General features: G+C 38.2%; 1 protein-coding gene across 6 annotated transcripts in view; it reads left to right on the top strand.

Moving 5' to 3' along the window:
- CERS5 (ceramide synthase 5) overlaps window positions 1–14884 on the top strand; it is a 31934-nt gene extending 17050 nt beyond the window's left edge. For 4 of the 6 annotated variants that reach the window (XM_081309066.1, XM_081309064.1, XM_081309065.1 and 1 more), the window contains 9 exons: window positions 3166–3271; window positions 4109–4243; window positions 5044–5101; window positions 7189–7239; window positions 8033–8125; window positions 11112–11240; window positions 11349–11455; window positions 12421–12577; window positions 14683–14884. In XM_081309066.1, coding sequence (XP_081165192.1) covers window positions 3192–3271; window positions 4109–4243; window positions 5044–5101; window positions 7189–7239; window positions 8033–8125; window positions 11112–11240; window positions 11349–11455; window positions 12421–12577; window positions 14683–14832 — 960 coding nt within the window. In that variant the 5' untranslated portion in view covers window positions 3166–3191 and the 3' untranslated portion in view covers window positions 14833–14884. Of the gene's footprint in view, window positions 1–3165; window positions 3272–4108; window positions 4244–5043; window positions 5102–7188; window positions 7240–8032; window positions 8126–11111; window positions 11241–11348; window positions 11456–12420; window positions 12578–13538; window positions 13648–14682 lie in introns of all 6 variants that reach the window. The other 2 variants (XM_081309063.1, XM_081309062.1) reach the window with 2 other exon arrangements.
- Window positions 14885–15446: the final 562 nt, after the last annotated feature.

Raw genomic sequence — 15446 nt, 5'->3', positions numbered from 1 at the left:
GAAATAATGATTAAAAAAAAATCAAGGCTTCATTCATGTAAAGAGGATACACACCTGTACCTATTATATCTAAGATGGTTTCTTGTCACCTTCTGCTGAACGTATCAGTGAATACCCAGACTAAGATCCATTTTCACTGAAAATAATAAAAGTTACTTTTTCCCCCCTCAGTGCTGAGGATTGAACCCAAGTCCTTGAGCATGCTAGGCATGTACCCCAGAGGTACAACCTCAGGAATAGGTAGCTAAGAATCTAAGTACTGGACTTGACATGGGTTATTGTCATTTCATTTTTTTTTTTTTTTTTTAATGAAGCTGTGAGGGCATGATGCAATGGTGCATGCCTGTAAACCCAATTACTTGGAAGGTTGAAGCAGGAGGATCACAAATTCAAGTTACCCAGTCCAGGTAATCAGCAAGGCCCTATCTCAAAAAATAAAAAATAAAAGGGCTGGGGACGTAGCTCAGTGGTAGTATGTCCCAAGGTTCCATTGCGGGTGCTACAAAAATAAATAACACTGTTGAGATGTTATCCCCATTGCATAGGAATAATTTTTCACAAGATCTTTGAGCTTTTATATCTGTCTAACTCTAGGTCCTAAACTTTAATCACCTGATTGCCTCTGGATTGAGGAAGAGGCCTGGGTTGGGGATAAGGAATTGGAAAGGCTGTTTTCTGTGTTTGGATCTTCCTACAGTTTTGTCAATGAGAAGAGACAGATGATACAGTTCTTTTTATCTCTAATATATCAACCAACTCAACAACAACAAAAAACTGCCTTAGTTATTCTTCTGAATCCTGGTTATTTCTGGATCCAAATTGAGCTCCAGTTGATTAAGAATGGATGGGTTTCTCTAGACCTGTCACTTTATAGTTACTGAGCAACTGCTGAGCACAAAACCTTGGTAATACAGAAGCAGTCTATTCTCTGTTTGTACAAGGAGTTTTGCTTTTTTTTTTTTTTTAGAGAGAGAATTTTTTAATATTTATTTTTTAGTTTTCAGCGGACACAACATCTTTGTTTGTATGTGGTGCTGAGGATTGAACTCAGGCTGCACGCATGCCAGGCGAACTTGCTACCTCTTGAGCCACATCCCCAGCCATGTACAAGGAGTTTAAACATAAGTGGGGGATTAAAAAATATAACTAGTGCACAAAATAGTATACATCAGCAAATATAAAATAAGGGACTACGAGCTTTGGCCTCTGAAATTTTTTTGCCACCTGTGAAACAGAGAATTGGTTACAGATGTGACTAATTTTGTACTCTAAATGTTTCCCTAAGGCTTAAGAACTTTGGTGATAAAAGGCAGATAATAAAGTTCCTTATCCTCAATCCCTCCCTTTAAGATAATAAATTCTGGTTTCAAATGCAGTTCAAAAAATAAAATAGGTCAAGGACACCCCAGTCATATTTTCTTTTTAAATTTCTTTTTGGATGTTAATGGACCTTTATTTTATTCATTTATTTATATGTGATACTGAGAATCTAACCCAGTGCCTCACATATATTAGGCAAGTGCTTTACCACTGAGCCACAATCCCAGCCCTCCCAGTCATATTTTCATCATGGAATTCCCTAAAATGCTAAGAGGGCTAAAATTTTTGTTTTATCTATAGCATCCACATTTACTCATTTATTCAATTGGGGTTATCAGTATCTCTGCTTTTATAGTCTCCATGTAAAACTGGTTTTGATATATACTCAAAGTGACTATATAGAGCTTTTCTTTTCTTTCTCTCTCTCCCTCTCTCTTTTTTAAGTAGAGCTTTTCTGAGAGTTTATACACCTTTCCTGAAGAGCCAAGAAATAGTTCCTCAATTTTCAAAGATCTCAAATTTAGAAATTAATTGTAACCAAGTGATAACATCATAGAATCTTAGATGCAGAGAAAAAAAATCTTAGAAATCACCTGTTAACCCTTCTTTCTGATGATGAAACAGACCCAAGAAGTATTTTGTTTTGTGTTTTATGTTACTGGGGGATTGAACCCAGGGGCTTTCTATTTCTGAGGTGCATCCCCAGCCTTTTTGTAAAATTTTGAGAAACGGGGTCCTGCTAAGTTACCCAGGATGACTTAGAACTTTTGACCTATCTACAGCCTCCCAAGTAGTTGGGATTACAGCATCTGGTTTAGATCCCATAGATTAAATGGCATAACCCCATTTATATGACTGATTAGTGGTAGATCTGGGACTAGAATCAAATATTAAGGGGTAATTTTTTTCTCACCCTTCTTAGCTTCCTGATTTCTTTTTTCAGACTCCTGAACATTATAAGTATTTCCGTAATCTTTTGATTAGGCTGGAAGATGATCAAGACCCAGGATATCTATATTTAGGAACAACTCGGTCTCACTTCATTTTTCCAACAGAACTAGGATCTTTGCTGGGACATAACATACTTAGTATATGTGAGACTCTGGATTCAGTCCCCAGCACCAAAAAATAAAATGATAACAGCAACAATAAAACAACACCAAGAAAACTTCCACCAGCCCATGTTAGGCCTCAATGTATGAAGCACATGCTTAACCACTGAGCTTCACCCCAGCACTACTTGATCTAAGGAAAATTACAATTTATTAAGCACTTCCCTTGGGCCAGGTTGCTCATATACATTATCTCATTGAATACTTTTAAGATTCTTGTGAAATAGACCAGTGCTTCTCACATTTTAACAGGCATATGAATCTTTTGGGAGTCTTGTTAAAATGCCAAGTCTGGGATAGCAGTATGCATTTTTAAAAAGCTTCCAGGAAAATGCCGATAATGGTTGTTGATCTGTGGACTGTGTATCGAGTAGCAAGGATGTTGATATTATAGGGAAAAAAATTGAGGCTTGCAGAGATTAAATAACTTTCCCACATTTATATATGCAATAAGTGGTAGTGATTTGGCCCAGATATGTCTGACTCTAAAGCTTGAGATGTGATTAGAGAAGCCAGAGAAAAAATGAAACAGAGAGCTCTATGTTCCAGCCTTTCTTAAATAGGTCTCTTTTCAAGTGAGTCAATGGCAGAATCTAGGACTAAATAAAAATATTCTGGCTCCCAGCCTTATGTGTTTCCCCTTTTTCCTCCCACTTATCTACTAATCAGCATTTTCCCTTCATGCTTAGCAAACCATATTTAGAATCGGTCTTTGGATTTTTCTCCATTACAGGTTTATTGCCAAACCCTGTGCACTCCATGTTGGCATTGAGGACAGTGATCCTCATCTGGCTCAACCCAATGCCATCCTTGAAAAAGTGTTCATATCTATTACCAAGGTGAGTGAGCCAAGAAACAGGAAAATTCACATGAAGTGTTGATCTAGAAAACACGGAAGAGGGCTGGGGTTGTGGCTCAGTGGTAGAGCTCTTGCCTAGCATGTGTGAGGCCCTGGGTTTAATCCTCAGCACCACATAAATAAATAAAATAAAGGTATTGTGTCCATCTATAACTAAAAAACAAAAAGAAAACATGTAAGAGGGGATAAGAATAGGATGGGATGATTTTTCACTTTTGGATAGTTTATATGCCTATAAGGAGAACTTTCAGTCCTTTGGGTAAATACCTTTCAGTCACGGTCCGTAAAAAGTCAGGTTACACATCTTTGCATTTTAGGCCTAGCAGTCACCTCCACCCCTCTTACCCTAGATACACCTTTTTTTTTTTTTTTTTTTTTTTTTTTTGTAGTTATAGATGAACACACAGTCTCTTAAAATTTTATGTGGTGCTGAGGATTAAACCCAGTGCCTCACACCTGTGAGGCAAGTGTTTTACCACTGAACTACAGCCCCAGCACAGATACACCATTTGTATTTTTTTTTTCCTTGCTCCAGCAAGGAATAGTTCTAATCAACTTTTTAGTTTGGGTTTTTAATGCCCTCTTTTACTCAGCCTGAATTAGAAGACAAAACAAGGACATGTATGGGTGAGCAGTAAAGGTCCTTGATGTGTAAGATAGAATGTTTTACTAAATATTATTTTGGGGTGAAACCTAGAAAGACAACCATCACTTGAGCCACTGTGGTTATCATCCCTGTGCTACTCAGCTAGTCAAAGGGATTGAATGAGGGGTTTGAGGAGAAAGGAGTATTCTGATTCTGATAATACATCTACAGTATCCTGATGAGAAAAGGCTGGAGGGCCTGTCAAAGCAACTGGACTGCGATGTCCGAAAAATCCAACGCTGGTTTCGCCATCGGAGGAATCAGGACAAACCCCCAACGCTCACTAAATTCTGTGAAAGCATGTAGGTATGCAGAGGGAGGTAGGGAATGAGGAGGAGGGTGGGGATACAAATGACTGAGGTTTTCGTTTTTGGAAAATTATATTATCAGAACAGTTGATGGATGTGGAAGGCTAATCTATTATAAATAGGAAAGAAGAGAACTGGAAAACTGGTCACCCTAGTTTCTTGGACTTTTTGTCATTAAGTGTGATCCTTTTTTGTTCCCCTTTTCCAAATATAGTGGGAGTTAATTCCTATAAGTGCACTTATGTAGGTAGGTATATGCACACCCCTGTATACCTTGATAGAAATGGTACCAGTTTGCTCTAGATTGACATTTTCATGAGAAGTATTCCTTTTCTGCAAAATACTATACTTCAGTTTACTAGTGTTTTACGAATTATTCTCTAAAGAAAACAGTGTATTAGCCCCTGTCATGCAATGAAAAAAAGCAGGCACTATTATGAAGGAAAAAGATAAGGAAGAAAAGTTGATTACAGTCGTGAAAAATCTATTTTTTTTAATACTTTTGTTTTATTTATTTATATGTGGTGCTGAGGATTGAACCCAAGGCCTTGCACGTGCTAGGCAAGCGCTCTACTGCTGAGCCACAACCCCAGCCCCGAAAAATCTATTTTAAACAAAAGACTAGAAGATGACTCTCTTTGGCTTTCTAGGTAAAAAGTACATGTTCCTATTTTGGGAACATATCCTGTTTCTTACCAGTAATTGTCTTATCCCCAGATACGTTATTTTGATTTCCGTAGCCTCAAAGACTTTGTTTTGAGTGGACATTTGTCTAACCTCTACTCTTTGCCCTCCCAGGTGGAGATTCACTTTTTATTTGTGTGTATTCTGCTATGGAATTAGATTTCTCTGGTCGGTGAGTCTGAACTTTCTCTGGTCTTTGGGTTCTAATCATGCTTAGATCTCTAGAGATAAAAACTAAATATCTTTAGATCTTTATTTTTCCTTTAGTTTTTCTCCGTGATGCCCAAAGCCCCAGTTTATATGCTAATAAATTGTCTTCTGCCTGGGGTTTCTTTTCCCTAACCTGATTTATATTTCTCCCCAGAATAATGCTAATAATAATAATAATAGTTAAATAAGAATAATATTTAATGATTCACAAGGCTGCTGACAAAAATCCTCTTCTTGCAAGGAGGGCAATAAATAACTCTTTAAAGCTGATGAGAAGCCGGGTGTGGTGGCGCACGCCAGTAATCCCAGCAGCTTGGGAGGCTGAGGCAGGAGGATTGTGAGTTCAAAGCCAGCCTCAGCAATGGCTAGGTACTAAGCAACTCTGTGAGACACTGTCTCTAAATAAAATACAAAATAGGCCTAGAGATGTGACTCAGTGGTTGAGTGCCCCTGAGTTCAATCCCCAATACCCCCCCCCAAAAAAAAAGCAGATGAGATAGACATTATTCCTGCTTTCTAATTAATTATCAAGGAGGAATTTCAGGCTTTTTGACTCCTGGTTACATGTTTTTTTTTTTTTTCTTGTACTACAGTATTTTTCTTCAAATAATATGAGTCTTCAAAATAGATGAAGCAAAAATGGCAGAACTAAAGGGAGGTAATAGAAAAATATATAGTCACCTTATTGATAGTTATGGAATACTACATCAGCAACTGAAGAATACATGTAATTTCCAAGTACACATGAAACAACTAAATAACCTATCGAGCCAGTGATAAATCACAAGGGAAATTAGACAATATTTTGAGCCAGGAAGGAGGATTACATGCTCAAGGCCAGCCTAAGCAATTTAGCAAAACCCTGTCTTAAAATTAGAAAGACTGGGAATGTAACTCAGCAGTAGAGCCCTTGCTTAACATGTAAAAAACACTGAATTTAGTCACCAGTTAAAAGACAGAAAGAAGTGAGGGAGGGAGGAAGGAAAGAAAGAAGGAAGAAAATATTCATAATTGAATTACACTGAGCGTACTAAAATACCAGAATTTGTGGGATGCAGCTCATGCATTCTTTGATATTTATGGCTTTAAATGTATATATTTGAAAAGAGGTTTAAAGTCAATGAACTTATTTTCTACTTAGGATCTACAGGAAAAAAAAAAAAGCCAGTTGAAGGAGATAATAAAAAGTAGAGACTGGAGATTTATTTTAGAGGTAGGGCCTAGAATATACAAGGCCCTGGGTTTGATCCCTGGCACAACAAGAAAAGAAAAACAAAAGAAGTGAATGAAATATTTATTAAACAAACAATGGATAAAATTGATAAGCTCCAAAGGGAAAAAAGAGAATAGAAATTATCAGTATGGAGTGGGGTTATTACTACAAGGCCTATAGACCTTTTTAAAACAGTTTTTTTAGTTGTAGATGGACACAATACCTTTATTTTATTTATTTATTTTTATGTGGTGCTGAGGATGGAACCCAGTGCTTCACATATGCTAGGCAAGCGCTCTACCACTGAGCCACAACCCCAGACCCGCATAGACATTATTGAAAGGATAATGCAGTATTATAAATAATTTTATGGTAATAATTTCAGCTGCAGAAATGAAATGGATAAACTCTTTACATTAAAGGATGTAATTGTAACTTCATTAGAGATTATTACTTTTGACTTTTGAACCTAATATCTAATATGTAGATCTCTCTCTCTCTCTCTTTCTCTCAGTTATCAAATGGGATCATTATCTTTCTGACTCCTTGTTTCTTATATTCCATGTGGTGATATTTCTTAAAGCTATCCAGGAGCTCTTTCTGCTCGTATTAACACCACAAAGCCTAGTTTTTCTATTTATAATGCTTCTTGTAGAAGAAAAATCTAGCCACTTATTGATCTTTTAAGGATTCCTAAAATCTGTCAAGAGGGATTCTTTTTTTCTTGTCTTTTGCCCCTAGCCCAGAAAAAAAAAAGAGAGATTATTATAGGGTGATCTTGAAACAAGATGGGTGAGAATCCTGAATACTAACCTGGGTTATCTCTTTTTTCTTAGTCACCTTGGTTCTGGGACACCCGACAGTGCTGGCATAGTTATCCATATCAGGTAGGATCTGAGTATTTTCAAATGGGCCTTGTATGTGTGTAAGGCAGGGTGGGTAAGAGTGCATTATCATTCCTAGGACCAGTGGCACGTTTCTTTGATTTCTTCAGTAATTAGGTACTGAGTCCCTTTGAGTCATATATTTGGATTGTCTGTTGGGGGGCCCCTGTAGCACTGAAGTCCAGTGAGCTCTTTATTCTAGGTTCTACATTATATTTACCCAAATTGGATCAGAAGGAAAAGCAGTTCACTGGCACTTAATGGTGTGCTTTCTGGTTCAGACAATTTGGAATCTCCTTAAAAGCATGTTGGTTTTCATATTCCATGTGGTGATATTTCTTAAAGCTATCCAGGAGTTCTTCCTGCTCTTATTAACACCACAAAGCCTAGTTTATTTCTATTTTCCTTCTAGAAGAAAAATCTAGCCACTTACTGTACATTTTCTGTACTAGAAAAATGTCAGGGGTAGAAAAAGGGAAGATCTGAGTATATTTAATTCTGTGATAAACAGTAATTGCCCAGAATTCTAGACAGTCACTTGATTGTGTTATACAGTATGCGTTAACCTTGTCTCATCTCTAAAAGATGACAGTTAAAGATGTATATGTGGAGGAGCAGAGGGAAGATATTCAGATCTTCACAGAATCAGAGTCTTTGAATTATTGCAGATCTTTCTTCAGTGAGAAGAAAAAATGTCAAGTAATTTGGGTTATTGATCCTCTAAGATAGAGAAAGTCGAAGAGATGGAATGTACCTTTGACTAGCTGATTTCTAACTACTACTGTCTCTATTCCAGCCTCTCACAAGAGAGCTTTACTACTATTACATCATGGAATTGGCTTTCTATTGGTCTCTTATGTTTTCTCAGTTTATAGACATCAAAAGAAAGGTGAGAACTTGATTCCCTCAATTCCTTTTTTTTTAAATTTATTTATTTTTTTTATTGGTTGTTCACAACATTACAAAGCTCTTGACATATCATATTCTTTTTAGCAGCTACCATTACTGCTATTGTGATAGATTCTCTTCCCTGACTGGTACCGCAAAAAAACATGAAAGTAGGCGTAATGGGACTATTAGCTCTTTGTAATATTCCCAGAAATGAGACTTAATGATTAGATGTATTATGCACAATGACGATGAGATATATTGAAGACATTCAGGGCAGCCCAGGATGAGAACAGTTAACCAACTTAGGAGCATACTCTTATTCTTCTCCCACATTCTTACATGTTTGAAGCTCAAGAAATTAGTTAGAACTTGGAGATATGAAGGCCTGATTCATAAAAAGGCTCAATTCCCAAAATGTAGGATATGGTTTTGTTGTTGTTTTCAATATTTTTTAATTGTAGATGAACACAATATATTTGTTTTATTTATTTATTTATTTATATTTTATTTGGTGCTGAGGATTGAACCCAGTGCCTCACACATGCAAAGCAAGCACTCAACCACTGAGCTATACCCCCAGCCCAATTTTTTTTTATTATTAGTTTATTTATTTTAATTAGGTTTATATGACAGCAGAATGCATTTTGATTCATCTTACACAATTGCAGCACAACTTTACATTTCTATGGTTGTACCTGATGTAGCGTCACACCCTATGTGCAGTCATACATGTACCTAGGGTAATGATGTCCATCTCATTCCACCATCTTTCCTGCCCCCATGCTTCCTTTGGATCTGTTTTTTTTCTTTCTTTCTTTCTTTCTTTTTTTTTTTTTTTTTTTGTGTGTGTATGTGTGTGGCATTAGAGACACTTGCTGCACACTCTTTCTTTCTGTTCTCTTTTTTTGGTTACTGCACTTAATCAAAGAATAACACTGGGAGGGGTTTTACATGATTTTGTGTACTCTTTTACCTGCTATTGTTTAGGAAACAAAGATTCAGAAAAGTAAATTGAAAGCTGTGTATGGTGGCACATACCTGTAATCCCAGCTACTTGGGAAGTTTAATAAAGAGCCATGCTGGGTGTGGTGTGCATGCCTATAATCCCAGTGGCTTAGTAAGCTGAGGAAGGAAGACCACAAGTTCAAGACCATCCTCAGCAACTTAGTGAGGTCCTAAGCAACATAACAAGATCCCTTCTCAAAAAAAGAGTTGGGGGGAGCATGGAGGGGCTAGGAATGTGGCTCAGTAGTTAAGCACACCTGGGTTTAATCCCTGTGGTTAGCCCCCCCCCCAAAAAAAAAAAAAAGATTCACAAGTTCAAAGTTGACCTCAGAAACTTAGCAAGACCCCGTCTCAAAATTTTTTAAAGGGATGAGGATATATTCATTGTAAAGCACTTCTGGGTTCAGGATGGGGTTAGGGAACACTGTTTCAAATTTAGATGAAGACTCTGTGCTCCTCTCACAGATACAATGGTATTAATGATGTATTAATGGTATAATGATTAATGGTATTAATGATGTTCTAGTTCTTGAGCTGAGAATGGGTTCACAAGTATAGTCTGTTTTGTTTTAAAACATGTATTTTGGGCTGGGGCTGTAGCTCAGTGGCAGAGCACTTGCCTAGCATGTGTGAGGCACTGGGTTTAATCCTTAGCATCACATAAAAATAAACAAATAGAATAAAGGCATTCTGGGGCAGGGGATGTGTCTCAAGCGGTAGCGTGCTCACCTGGCATGCATGCGGCCCGGGTTCGATCCTCAGCACCACATACAAACAAAGATGTTGTGTCTGCCAAAAACTGAAAAATAAATATTGGAATTCTCTCTCTCTCCCTCTCTTAAAAAAAAAAGAATAAAGGCATTCTATCCATCTATAATTATCAAAAAAAATTTTTTTTAAACTTGTATGTATTTCAATTTTTTTTTTTTTTTTTTTTTTTGGTATTGGGGATTGAACTCAGGGATACCCAACCACTGAGCCACATACCCCACCCTATTTTGTATTTTATTTAGAGACAGGATCTCATTGAGCTGCTTAGCACCTCGATTTTGCTGAGGCTGGCTTTGAACTTGAAATCCTGCTGTCTCAACCTCCCAAGCGGCTGGGATTACAAGCATGTGCCACTGTGCCCAGCTTCACATTGTTTATGTGTCATATATTAAAATAAAATTTTAGGGGCTGGGGATGTGGCTCAAGCGGTAGCGTGCTCGCCTAACATGCGTGCGGCCCAGGTTCGATCTTCAGCACCACATACCAACAAAGATGTTGTGTCCGCCGAGAACTAAAAAATAAATATTAAAAAAAAAAAAAAAGAAATGTAAAGTTGTGCTGCAATTGTGTACAATGAATCAAAATGCATTCTGCTGTCATATATGCCTAATTAAAATAAATTATTTAAAAAAAAAATAGGGCTGGGGATGTGGCTCAGTAGTCGAGTGCCCCTGAGTCCAGTTCCTGGTCCCCACCCCACCCCCAAAAAAGATTTCTCCAGGTATAACCCTGATGTTTGAATCCAAGAGGAAATTAAAGCCTTAAATCTGAAAGCAGGAAATACTTGTAGTAAAATGGCTTGTTCAGTAATAAGTATTTCTCTGAAACTTTTTGGAAATGTTTAGCTTTGCCTCTCCACAGATCTCTCCTTTCTGAAGTCCCTTTGTTTGAAATGTCTTTCATTATAGCAGAAAAATTTTAGGAATATCTAAGGCTTTGTATGTCCCACTGCCTCAGGGGAAATTACTCCTAAGTGTCATCACCCATGCTTTTTTCTGTGCTTCAAGCAATATTACTGTAGACTGATCAGTCACTGATATAGGGAATATTGATATAAAATGTTAGGCAACTCCCTAAGGTAAAGTCTATCCAGAATGGACCATTTAAGCAGTGAGCTAAGATCCTCAGAGAATAATGCAAGGCATAGAGTTGATAGTATTTCTACAGCCTTGCCTTTACCTGCATCTTCTATTTCCATTCCTTGCTAGGACTTCCTGATCATGTTTGTACATCACTTGGCCACCATCGGGCTTATCACCTTCTCTTATATCAACAATATGGTTCGGGTAGGAACTCTGGTCCTGTGTCTACATGATGCCTCAGACTTCTTGCTGGAAGTAAGAATTCAACCCCTCTTTCTTCATCTTTTTCTCTCTGTCTTTCCTTCTCTTTTTATGTGAGAACTGACTTTCTCCTCAACTCAATTATTATCTTCCTTTATCCAGGCTGCCAAGCTGGCCAATTATGCCAAGTATCAGCGACTCTGTGACACCCTTTTTGTGATCTTCAGTGCTGTTTTTATGGTAACTCGTCTAGGAATCTATCCATTTTGGTAAGTACAATGAAGTGTGGTAGGTATGTAGCTAATGATATCTTTTTACTAATTCAGTTTTTATATTCTATTCTTATCAGTAGAACATTATGAACCATATCACCCTGCCTTTTCCTTGACCTCTAAGCTTATAATCATTTATGGACTCTCATAGAACCTCAGCTGCCTTACACAATATTTCTTGTGAGGTTATCTAGACTCAAAGTGTACCAGGTCATTTGACTTTGGCTTTCCTTACTTATTTCCATGTAATAGTGTTCATCTTTTGCTTAAGTAATCCTTTTGCCTTCTTTTGCACTTATTACTGAAATTTCAGGCTCTTCTTGTTTATGTTCTCTATACTCTTTTCCACATCCTAACCAACATATGCACGTGTGCACACATGCACCCATTTCATTTCTTTATTTTTGGGATGGGGGATATACTGAGGATTGAACCCAAGGGTCCTTAACTACTGAGCCATATCCCCAATCCTTTTTTGTTTGTTTTTTATTTTGAGATAAGTTCTTGCTAAGTTGGTAAGTCTGACTTTGAACTCCTGCCTTAGTCTTCTGAGTTGCTAGGATTACAGGCATGCACCACCACACCCAGCCCCATTTCTCTTCTATACTCACAACCCTATGGTGCATAGTGATTGAGTTTGAAGAGTTTGCTTGGTCTGTCCTCTTTGTACCTGAGGATCTAAATGATTCCTAAGATTATAGTCTGAATGCTGTCTCAATTTTGTGACACTATGCATATTTAAAATAATTAATAGCGTAATTTATTTCACCGATTCCTGAGATTTATGTCTCATGGCCCCTGTTTCTTTATTCTTTTCTTATGATGGATGAGTATCTTTGGAATTTCAGCTCACACAAGGCCTGAGAAAGAACACATGGGGCTCTACATCCCAGGGAACTCAGCTTCATTCTTGTCTGCCTGGCTTTGACTCTAGAATCTAACCATTGGACTCCCTTTTCTAGGATTCTGAACACAACCCTCTTTGAGAGTTGGGAAATGATTGGGCCCTATCCTTCCTGGTGGCTCTTCAATGGCCTTCTCCTGATCCTACAGGTTTTGCATGTCATTTGGTCCTACCTTATTGCACGAATTGCCTTCAAAGCCTTGATCAGGGGAAAGGTAAGGAAGGATGACCTCTTTCTTTGGGTAGATGGGTATTACTCAATAGATCTTCTTTTTCCATTATGAGCCCCCATTTACAAACTAGGCTAAGCAAAAAACTTAGGTTTCCAAAGTTTTTGCCTTGACTATGAGTGTCTTTAGCCTTTTAAGATGTGACTTAGATGCTGGAGAATCTAGTATCTTCTTCCTGTCCCTTAAGAATGGCTGTTAAATGACAAATAGGGTTAAGAGTTTTGAGGTAGCCTCAACCATTCCCTATCCCTCACCTACCTATTGACTTCCTATTTTGAGTTTTATTATGGGAGCTTTTTTTTTTTTTTTTTTTTTTTTTAAGGAAATCATATGCAGCACCACAAGTGAAAACAGATTGTTGGGCTACGTAGGTATGGTGTGGGAGTTCAAAAGCATCCCTAAATGACAATGCTGTGATGATACTCAAGATGTGATTTATATGAAGAATTAAGTCTCACCTCATCATTCTATGGGGCAAGGGTCTTAAACGAATAGGTGTTTAGTGTTTCTAGTACCCATCTATCTTATGCCAAGTGCCAGAAAGGTTTTGTTTTATTTAGTTTGGTTGGTTGGTTTGGTTTTGGTGCTGTGGATCAAACACAGGGCCTTGTACATACTAGGTAAACACTCTACCACTAAGTTACAAGCTACACCCCTAGTCCTGAAAGGTACCATTTAATGATAAAACTCACAATTGAATTTCAGTAAGTTCTAGAGCAGTCAGACTGTGAAGAGCCTTCAGTAATATAATAGAATTCAGGTGGGAAGGGCTCTGCTGGAGGAGGTGTTGATTCTGGGACAAATAGAATATAACCTAGGTATTTATGCTCTTGGGTCTTTGTGCTTTAAGGCTGTGATTAGTTTTAGATCTAACTCAGTGTGCCTATGCATCTTGCTATAGCTAGCAAGACATCTCTTTTCTCCCCTGCTTTTCTTTCCTGACCAGGTGACCTGCCAAGGAAGGATTAGACCCAGACTCTGTACTCTTCACTCTTTTCTCACCTCCTTCTTTTTTTCTATGCCTGGTGGGAATTGGACAGTTTCATCTCTTGCATGTAAGTGTACCTGTGCTTTTAGTATTCAGGGAAGCATGTCTGTCTCAGTTTCTTTTCCTTCTTGCTGTCCTTTCTGTTCTCCTGTGCTTGTCTTAGAGCGTATTCTCTCTCCTGGCGAAGAGCTGAAGTTACCAAATTATTTTCCTAAATTGAGACAAGAGTTGAGTCTACTCAAAAAGAGCAGAGTTTTTTGTTGTTGTTGTTGTTGTTTTTTTTAATTTTGACTTTTGAGCCTCCCTTTACCTCAAATCTAGAGACAGTCTGCCTCCTGGTGGAAATTTTCTAAATATCGGGTAATCAATTAGTCATCTGGGTTCTGATCCCTGCCCTAGTTCTCGAGATTGAACCCAGATATTCTACCACTGAGATATTTTATTTATTTATTTATTTTTTTAAAACAGTCTTGCTAAATTGCCAAAGCTGGCCTTGGACTTGGGATCCTTTTGTCTCAGCTTCCTGAATAGCTGGATTACTGGTGTGTGTCACCATACCCATCCTCCTTTGTTCTTTTTTTTTTTTTTTTTTTTTTAAGAGAGAGGGAGAGAGGGAGAGAGAGAGAGAATTTTTTTAATATTATTTTTTTAGTTCTCGGCGGACACAACATCTTTGTTGGTATGTGGTGCTGAAGATCGAACCCGGGCCGCACGCATGCCAGGCGAGCGCGCTACCGCTTGAGCCACATCCCCAGCCCTCCTCCTTTGTTCTTGAAGAGGAATAAGTGACAAGAGTTTCCCTCAAGCTTAAACCAGGACTCAGTGGATGGTGTCAGTTCTTTTAAACCAGTCTTAAAGCATATACCTTTCTACCAAAAAACTTCTGTAAAGAACACAATCAGAGATAACAAGAGAAGATCAGAAAGCAGGCAAAGTATATTCATAATAGTAACCCGGGTGCAGATAATACTTTGAGTCAGATGTCACTAGAAAGTAGATAAGATTGGGAATAGTGTGCCAAAATGGGCTCTGAGTTTATTCTTATGATTCTCTCAAGAAATATTCTGGCCTCACTTTCCTGACTTTGGTCCCATTCCACCAGGTTTCCAAAGATGATCGCAGTGATGTGGAAAGTAGCTCAGAGGAGGAAGATGAGACCACCTGCAAAAAAACCCTCTCTGGCAGCAGCTCCAGCAATGGTGCCAACTGGGTGAATGGTCACATGGGAAGAAGTTACTGGGCTGGAGAATAAGATGGTTGGCATGGGAACTTCAGTACACATGGACTTATAGGACCACTGGCAATCTACTCCTCTTGGGCCTCCCTACATCTATACTCCTGTGACTAAAGAGACTGTCAGCCATTGAGGAGAATCAAAGAAACAGATATTCACTTAAAAAAAAAAAAAAACTCTTCCATTTTGTATTTAATAGCCTCCAAGTCCTTTCTAGTAATGTTATTTGCTGTTTGTGTTTGTGTGTTTGTGCATGTGCATTGTGCATATGCATGAGTTTTCTTTCCTGGGGCACAGTCCTGCCTGGACTGGGTCCCCTTAGCCTTGCCTGGTCCCTTTTGAACTCACCTCAATCCCAGATTTGGCTGCATCTTGAATTACGTTATCTCTGGACTGTCTCCTCCATTTTGGATCATGGTTTTTGAGATTCCGAATTCCTGGACCATCTGAACCAGGTTCAGCTCCAGGTTTCTGCACTGTTCCTCTTTTGGAGCAGAAATATTTCATATGATGAAGTTGTATAGAAATAGAAAACATTGGATGGATGCCAATATTGCTCTGGCCCCTAGCTAGATCCCCTTTCTACCACCTGATGACAGGAACAAACAACTGCTGAATCCATGCTCTTTACT

The sequence above is a fragment of the Spermophilus citellus genome (genome assembly GCF_964194105.1).
Source record: "Spermophilus citellus genome assembly, chromosome: 10".
In the NCBI taxonomy this organism is placed as follows: Eukaryota; Metazoa; Chordata; class Mammalia; order Rodentia; family Sciuridae; genus Spermophilus; species Spermophilus citellus.
The sequence above is the reverse complement of the archived record's forward strand: the minus strand, read 5'-3'. Positions and strand labels throughout refer to the sequence as shown.